Source organism: Capsicum annuum, chromosome 11, assembly GCF_002878395.1.
Source record: "Capsicum annuum cultivar UCD-10X-F1 chromosome 11, UCD10Xv1.1, whole genome shotgun sequence".
NCBI classification, from domain to species: Eukaryota; Viridiplantae; Streptophyta; class Magnoliopsida; order Solanales; family Solanaceae; genus Capsicum; species Capsicum annuum.
The window spans coordinates 142,277,337-142,286,462 of record NC_061121.1 but is presented as its reverse complement, the minus strand read 5'-3'; the positions used below and the strand labels follow the sequence as shown (position 1 = coordinate 142,286,462).

Sequence of the window (9,126 nt, the reverse complement as noted above, 5' to 3'; positions counted from 1 at the left end):
TATGTCGGATCCACTTACAAAAGGCCTATCTAGAAGAGTGGAAAGAACATCCAAGGGAATGGGTTTAAGGCCTAGGACGAGTCAGCATGGCGGTAACTCTACCTAGCAGACTAGAGATCCCAAGAGCTAAGTTCAAGGAGATCAAACAAAGTTGTGTCTGACAGCTTCAACATTGTCAATTACCCAACCCATTCTCACGATGTAGGCAATGTATAGTAGACTAGGATAAGATTTAAGGTGAAAAATCTTTTAATGATTATCTAAATTTGGCAGATTTGACCAAATAGTTTAATCTACAGGATTGAACATTTAGAAATCACCTATGCGAGGGTGAAGTGGAAGCCGCTTCAAAGAGAATGTTAGTAAAGGCCTATTCTCTAAGCTCTAAGCTGAAAAGAACAAAACCATGAGAACCATAAACATTAAAAGGATGGTTGTGTAACATGTATTGTCTAGGTGTACATTAAAGCTCGACGGTTCAAAGATATCAAATCTACCGATTGACCGAGTGTATCTGATACATGTTTACTACGGAAAGTTCAAAGGGAAACCCACTTATCCAGATGCAATCAGTCTTTGCTTGATGATCACATACTTGTCCGTAAAAATTTTATGAAAAATAGTCATTCCCCATTCATGTGAGGGATTGTTAGGTTCATAGTATATGAAAGAAGTGTGAATAGAAAAATAGAGAATAAAATGGTGGTGGGGAAGGAAACACTAAAATGGAAAGTATACTCCCAAATTAGAAAGTTTACTCTTCTCCCACATTGGTGGAAGAATAGAACTTGAAATTGTCTATAATCAAGAACACTTACTCCACATGGCAAGTGAGGCAAGAAATATAGATGCCTTGCGTCGTCGTTGTCGTCGCTCGCTCGGCTTTGGCTTTGGCTTCGGATTTGGCAAATGATCGATAAGATCTATCTTTTTGGACAAACTTTATTTGAATTTCGAAGAATGACAAGAAAAAATGCAGTATTTCGAACCTCCATTTATATATACATGCAGTAACAGTTGCACTGTTTCAAGTGAACTGATGCATTGTTTTCGAACTAGTGCTTCAGAAATGATACATTGTTCTGAACTGAGGCTACAGAAGGTTGCAATGGTTCGAAATGATGCTTCAGAAGGATGTAATCCTTCAATGAAGTGACACACTGATTCATGAAATGAGATGAATGTTCAGGAAAAGATGCAATCTTTGATGAACAGACATGAACTTACAGCAAAGGTGTAACCTTTGGAGTGAACCATTGCCTCTTTTTCAGAAGAGGCATGTTATGGCTATATAAACCTGATTTCTTCCACAGGTTTAGTACGAAATTTTCAGATTAAAAACCATTCTTGTCTCAAAAATATTCTGTGTGATCACTCAAAATGCTCTGTGAGTTCGAAGATATTCCAACCGTTTGAGGTTCCTCTACTGTTGGTCTGTTAGCCATTTATCCTGGGAGGAAAAATTCCACAACCTCGGGTACAGTGAGGGGGATTATTTCCTTAAGGAAAATCCGTGAATTCGGACGACTTGGCTATTTTCTGTTTTATCTTAATTTCTGCAAAATAAAATACACCTCTTGGAAAGGTCATTTTGATCTTGTGTTGAGGGTATTTAATATACTTCATTGTGTTCTTGTTTATACTTGAACTCAAGTTGAAGTTGGTGTTGTAATATACAGATTCTGTGTACCAGAAGTACAAGCGACATAACAGGAGGAGACTAGTAAATGAATGCAGTGAATCAAAACGTTAAAGAGTAAACAGACATTACGAAGGAGATTAAAAGTGCACCAATATTTTAAACATTGAGGACTATTAGTGTTCCAAATTAAAAAAGAAAGATGATTTTGAGTCTATACCCAAAGATGAGGGATTATTTTGGGACTTCTCTCTAAGCAAAATGGAGTTGGCATAACTAAGCTTTTAGTTACTTCTGTTACCATTTTATGGTGTTAGGAATTGAAATTATGTTATTCAGTAAAATTCATAAAAAAGAATTTGCACCATCCTGAAAATTCAATCAGGATATTTTGCATTACAAAAATTTAGCAGAGATAATTCAAGCGACATTGCAGAAGTTCAACAGTAGTGGAAATATAACACATATACCAATTTTAATCTCACCGTAAAATAAAAACCTAACCATAAAATAAAACTGTCATGCTTGGGCAGAAGTTGTGCTCAGTACCAACGAGTAGTGACATCTACATATAAGGTTTGTGATTCTCAGTAATTTAAAAAATGGCTATTATTCTGGTTAATGTTTTCTAAAGCATATCAATGAATGACCAAATTCCTTTCAAGGGAAACAACATCTTAAATTAAAGGTGGTGTATTCTGTTCCTCTTCCTATTATACAAGCCAAATTAGCTGAGTACACACTCAATAGAACTACACATTATTGATTAAAAAAAAAAATTGTCCGCATTTCAATCTACAGTAAATTAGCCGTACAATTTGGTTTTATGGTGAAATTAGTGGTTTGAAGCTTTTCAAGTCTCTAAAACATGAGAAAAAACGAAGGTTGTTTGAAGGAACAATATTATTCGAGAGAAGGTGGGAGTGGTATCGGTGGAGGAAAAAATGCGGAAACTGAGGTTGAGATGGTTTGATCATGTGATAAGGAGGGGCACGGATGCCCCAGTTCGTAGGTGTGAGGGACTAGCGTTAGATGGTTTCAAGCGGGGTAGGGGTAGACCGAAGAAATACTGGAGAGAAGTGATTAGACGTGACATGGAGCAGTTACGTCTCACTGAGGACATGACCCTGGATAGGAAGGTTTGGAGGAAAAACACTAGGATAGAGAGACAAGGTGGGTGGATAAATCGTAGTCCGTAGTTAGGAGGGTTTTGGTGTCTTTTGTTTGGTATTATACATTACTTTTGTGGATGTTGTATCTATGTTAGTTTTATCATGTTTCATGCTTTGAATATTTTTGTATATTTGTCTTGTGTCTTGAGCCGGGGTTTATCGAAAACAGTCTCTCTACTTCTTTAGAGGTAGTGGTATGGACAGCGTACATTCTACACTTCTCAGACCCCACTAGGTGGGAATATACTGGGTTTGTTGTTGTTGTTGTTGTTTTTAGGAACAATATAGGGATTTCTAGAATATTACTCCCCTCATCTTCTTTTTGATTTTGACTATGTTTTTAATACCAAAATTACATTCATATGGTATGAAATTGTAAACTCTTTTTTTCATCTAGAGCCTTGTTCCCGTAGAATTTTCATCCTCTAGTTCATAACGATCTAGGGATAATTCAATTAGAACTCTCAAAATATCAGGAATGGCAGCTCAACCACAAAGTTACTTCCCTCTAAGGTTTGTTCTCTCACCAACTAAAACTCAAAAGTAGTTCCCTTTAAGGTTTGTTCCTCTAGTTCATAACGATCTAGGGATAATTCAATTAGAACTCTAAAAATATCAGGAATGGCAGCTCAAACACAAAGTTACTTCCCTTTAACGTTTGTTCTCTCACCAACGCAAACTCAAATTACTTCCCTTTAAGGTTTGTTCTCTCACCAAACTTTACTGGCAAATCAAATTTAAAGTAATATCATTATCTGAATTACACAAGGAATCTAAACAACTCTTTCCTTTTTCCCCATATTTCACCCATAAATTTCAAGTTTGGTGGAAAGACGAAAAGAAAGACAAAAAAAGAACTGCAAGTTCCCAGCCCTTGGTCATTTAATAGTCCCTTTGTCGAAACAAAAATCCAACAAAGGGGAGGATACTGAAGTCAATTTATAGGTTCGACGTTACCAGTTCATAAATATAGAGTCTTTCCACAATTTCTACTTCTAGTAAATAAGGAAGTTGGGTATGTCTAAAACAAGAAAATTGATTCCAAACCGAATACCTGGTTGAAGAAGGGCCATCCTTCCATATTCTGAGCCCGAAGTGTATCTACATTTACTGCTTGGTAATTTACTCTAGATCTCAAAATCTTCGGTCTCTGCTCAAAATATTAAGCTATGAGTACCTCCATTTATATAACTGTTTGAAACTGGTAAGTCCATTTATATAACTGTTAGAAAGAAGAAGAAGATTAACATCAACACAACACTAGCTACTTGATCATATATATACAGTAGCTGAGATATAGTAATTTGAAAGTGCTAGGCACTCGGTATCTCATCCTCTTGCTTTACCTGGACTTTGCTAGCAATTAATCATGCAATTGGAAATGAAATCTAGCATAATTGGAAATGAACATAGCACGACCAGTAATAGGTGAATAATGATCCAAAAGTCATAATTTCTATAGTAAACTGTATATGCCATTAATTGATTCTGGTGACTACTTGGACCAAAGAGGGTCCTACTTCAGAATGATCTCAAGGATCTTTATGTTCTCTTCATAAAGATAACAGTGCATTATATAAGAATAATGCAATTCTACAGAAGAGAAAAAGATCAAGAATGGATCTCAAACAAGTATTTACTATGATAACCCAACCCCTCGTTTGGAGTATTTGCATTACATTTTTATGTTTTGAGACTACATAAGAGTTTATATAATATTTTGGGACTTTTTGGTACAGTTTAGGTTAAGACCCAAGGGGTTTGGAAATATATTTTCCATTTCAGCTGATGCTGATTTCTAGTACAGGCAATTTTATCAAGTTCCCAGTTAAGGGAAACATTGTGCATAGCGATAAAGTGCTCCCTGCACAATTACATAGAGTAAATAGGAGCTCAAGGTCTAGGCTCTTTGGCATTCGCTGGGTCCCGAGCAAGCTGCAACACAATCGCGTGGACATGTCGCGATCATAATGAAGATTCACCCGGATATGAATGTCAACAAGTACATGTAGGATTCTCCAAAAGAAGTGTATTCTTGGGTAGGATATAGGGAATATTGAGAGTCTAATTTGACATAGATATAGGGACTGTTGGGAGTCCGATTGTGGTAATGATACAGGATTATTGTGTGAGATCGTTGGTATGACATTAATGTGCACGTGTGAATTTTGATCCATCCCTCATAAATCACCAACAAGGTACCTACCTTACCATGTGCAGATTGGTTTTGGTTCTTGTTATGTGCACTTAGGTGCCAGATGATGGTAATGATGTTGAGATTATTGGTATTGAGATTTCGGACCCTGTTTGAGAGAGCTGAATTGGATAATGTTTGAATCTTTTCTGCATATCTTGTTGATATGTCTTGTTATCATTATCTTTTGTTGAATTGCTTATGCATATCGTCTATGTTTATCTGTGCAAATCTAACTTGTTGAATTGTTCTATACTGTGGTGTGCATACTTTTTTGTTGCCTTCTTATTGTATTACACAGGTTAATTGAAAACAGTTGTTTTTATTTATCCTCACTAAAATATTTTTGGGGGCGGTTAATGATACTTAATTGAGTACTTCCCATATTCACCTCCTCTTCCCAACACTATATGTGCATATTCTGACCCCAATAGGAGTTCCATCCATGATTGAGCTTTAGAAGATTTCTCGTGTATCCTGTGGTGAGCTGCCAACCAGTTCTTGGTATAGTTTAGAGTTTATATATGTTATTTTCCCTTTCCTATACGTTTATGCTACCCTATTTCGGAAAGTATAGTACTAATTCTACTCTTAGATGCTCGTGACTAGTATTACCAGATTCTAGTGTTATGTGGATTTGATTCAGTAGTGTATCATACTTTATTGTTCTCTTATGCATGTTGATACTCTACTTAGACTTTCTTGGTGTTGGATTTGGACATCGAGAGTTGAATTGTTTTTGGCTCGCCAAATATGGGGGTTGTTGGGTGCCATCACGGTTTAGTTAAATTGGATCGGGACATTCACAAACTCAACAATCTGTCCAGCTGGTTGGAATTTAAACAAGGTATACAGTTCCATTAAAGGGCCTACAGGCTAAAAAAAAAAAAAGGGAAAAGAACACTCTGTAGCACTTTTTAAAACAAATAGCTCAAGTTTGAAAACTTTTCAAAAAGGGTCAGTCGGATGTACTATTTTCTCTTTATAGTCATTTCCTAATTTGGGTCATTTTGGCCTACGTAGTCCATATACAATACTGATACAGTCTATATACAATACTGATCCAGGTATTCAACTTGGGCAATCTGGTTCTTTAAAAATATTTCAATTTTTTTTTGCTATAAATTTTTTAATTGATCAAATATTCTGCTTTTTTTCATTGTTTAGAAATAATAATTAAATTATATAAAAACGATATAATTGTTAAATAGAATATGTATTTATATAAGATATATGTATAAAAATTGTATAGTTCTATCAAATATGTAATGTATAAAATATATATAAAAAATATATAGAAAGTGTATGAAAATTATATAATTGTTTTATAAAACGTGTAAAAAAAAATGTACAATTCTTGTATAAATTGTGTATCAAAACTGTATAATTTTTGTATAAAATATTTATATGTATAAGATTTGTAGAGAAACTGTATAGAAGGTGTGTAGAAACGGTATAGAACAAGCTAGTAAACTAAAATGGCTAGAAAGTGGAATTTAAATTCTATGGCCATTTTTATGAAAATAGTTTAATTTGAAGTGTCGTTTCTGTCCTTTTCCCAAAAAAAAGAAGGGACCTACAAGCAGGTTTTTCATGACATTCAGTAAAACATTTACTGGTGGTTCTAGTTTTCACCTGAATCTGTAAAATTGACTTCGATGTAGTGTATATAAGTTCCCATTTTCCATTCAGAAGACTTGACTTGAGGGGCTCCTTTGTTGGATTGCAACCATCAAGTTTGCGAGCAATCTAATTAAATAAGAGTGTTAAGGAAAGTTTGACAGACTATAACAAACATGATGTGTACAATCCCTCAGAATACTAATTTAAGATCAGAAGATAAAAACCTATTAGATATTTCAATTATATGAATCATCTCTTGCTAACCTAATTCTTAACATACTCCTGAACTTACATACATTGAGCAAGTATTAACATAGATAAAGAAAAACACCGTAATTACAATCAGCTCATGACACAGAATATTTAGCCCTGCAATAGCAAGTGAATGATGAATCTGAACCACCCCTTTTTGGCCGAGATGATGAAATATTGGATAGAATGTAAAAATCATTTGGTGTACAAGTAGTTGTGAAAGAAAGAACTCTATAAATAGTATACTAAAATGAATAATATCCGTAATCCAACAAGTTCCTATATATAAAGCGAGACTTTTGTTCCAACTTTGTTACATTTTGCACATAAGTTATGTATATGCATAAAATATGGTACCATTAGCACGACATTACTTGTTTGTGTGTATACTACACTACATAGCGGACCTATCCGCATGTAAATAGTAAGAACAAAACAGAAAAGTCAAAATCAAATAGTTCCAGAATATATAAATGTAGTACAAATAAGTACTAATATTTTTGAGATGGAATAAAGCAAACCTGATCAATTATTTGCTGGTCTTGAGAAGTGGCATCAGCGCCACGATCAAGAGGTACAATGGCCTCAAGAAGCTCCTGTTTAATGGGTGTAGCATCTTTGGTCTTGTTGAAGAAAGCAGGGAAGAAAGAAACATTGGTCCGCCATTTTTTATTGTGAGTAGAAGTGGTGATATGATGAGGATTTTGGATAGCAGGGAAAGAGAAAGAGGTGGAATGAGAGAGATAAAGCTTGGTTGAATACTGAGTAGCGACATGTGTTGGTAAGGGGGAAGGGGATAATGAGGATAAGGCCATGGAAATGGTGCAAATGAGTTTCTAGGGGACACTTTAATTAAATAAACGAAAAGGCCAAAACTATTCTCAACTATATTTTATGTAGAGCAAAAATATTTCCATTTTTTTTTTAGCTTAAAAAATATACCTTTATTTATTAGCTCAAAAATATTTCACTTTAATAGAGTGCCACCAAGCACACCACATGAAAAAAGTTACCATATTTTCAGTCCACATCAGCATCTCATTTATGAAAAAGAGTCAAAATCATTCCCGAACTATTCAAAACAGAACAAAAATACTCCTATGTTTGTTTCTTGACTCAAAAGTACCCTTCTGTTTGTTTTTTACTCACAAATAATCCTACTTTAATGTAGTGCCACCAAGGACACAATGTAAAAATAATTTACCACATGGTCAGGCCACATCAACATCCCATTTAATACCTAGCCGACTCACTTAACCATCCAACTTAACATCTCATTTAATACCTGTACCGGATCCGTCTTTAAAAACTTTGACGCATCTTCACTTAAACTCTACCAAATATATCGATGAAGACTAGGGATTTTTAGAAAAAAGAAAACCCTTAGTACGTGGGTTGAACTCTCATATATTCTTTGGCATGATAAAGATGGATCGAATTTCAACCCATGTACTAAGGACTTTCTTTTTCTCTCAAAATCCCTAGTATACATTAATCTTTTTCGGGAGAGTTCAAGTGAAACAAAGGGTGGTTCTATCTTTACCCTTTACTTATGAAGACAAGTTGAATGTTTTAAAGATGAGCCGAATACATGTATTAAATAGGATGTTAAGTTGGATGGTTTAGTGATTTGATTGGGTATTAAATGGGATGTTGACGTAGATTGTCCATGTAATAATTTTTTTTGTGTGGTGTGCTTAGTGACACTCCATTAAAGTAAGAAGTATCTGTGAGTCAAAAAATAATCTGAGGGGTATTTTTGAGCTAAAAAATAAATGAAGGGTATTTTGGGGCAGGGTGGTATAAATGGAGGCTTGCTTCGGGAGTTTTATGTAATAAGAAGGTGCCCCCAAAGCTTAAAGGAAAGTTCTACAATGGGGTCCGACCGGCTATGTTGTATAGAGCGGAGTGTTGGCCAGTTAAAAACTCCCACATCCAAATATTGAAGGTGGCAGAGATGAGGATGTTGCGATAGATGTGTGGTCATACTAGAAAAGATAGCGTAAGGAATGAGATTATTCGAGAAAAAGTGAAAGTAGCCTTGGTGGAGGACAAGATGCGAGAAGTTAGGTTACGTTGGTTCGGACATATGATGAGGAAGAGCTCTAATGCTCCAGTGTAGAGGTGTGAGACACTGGCTATAGATGGTTTTAGGCGAGGTAGAGGTATGTTGAAAAAGTATTGGAAAGAGGTGAATAGGCATGATATGAAGCAGTTATAGCTAACGGGGCACATGACTCTTGATA

At 35.3% G+C, this 9,126-nt stretch overlaps 1 protein-coding gene across 1 annotated transcript; it reads right to left on the bottom strand.

Moving 5' to 3' along the window:
- Positions 1–3,809: 3,809 nt before the first annotated feature.
- On the bottom strand, positions 3,810–7,747 carry LOC124885351 (probable plastid-lipid-associated protein 4, chloroplastic). Its single transcript, XM_047399001.1, has 3 exons — positions 7,402–7,747; positions 6,641–6,754; positions 3,810–3,961 (listed from the first exon to the last, which is right to left on the bottom strand). The coding sequence occupies exons 1-3, from the start codon at positions 7,693–7,695 to the stop codon at positions 3,833–3,835; spliced, it is 537 nt and encodes a 178-aa protein (XP_047254957.1). The 5' UTR covers positions 7,696–7,747; the 3' UTR covers positions 3,810–3,832.
- Between the last annotated feature and the right edge of the window lie 1,379 nt (positions 7,748–9,126).

Excerpts from the sequence above, each read along its gene's own strand:
- LOC124885351 (XM_047399001.1), bottom strand. The coding sequence starts at position 7,695 with ATGGCCTTATCCTCATTATCCCCTTCCCCCTTACCAACACATGTCGCT. Across the intron at positions 6,755-7,401 it reads ACCAGCAAATAATTGATCAG|ATTGCTCGCAAACTTGATGG; the intron begins GTTTGCTTTATT and ends TTATTTAATTAG. Across the intron at positions 3,962-6,640 it reads AGTCAATTTTACAGATTCAG|AGACCGAAGATTTTGAGATC; the intron begins GTGAAAACTAGA and ends TATTTTGAGCAG.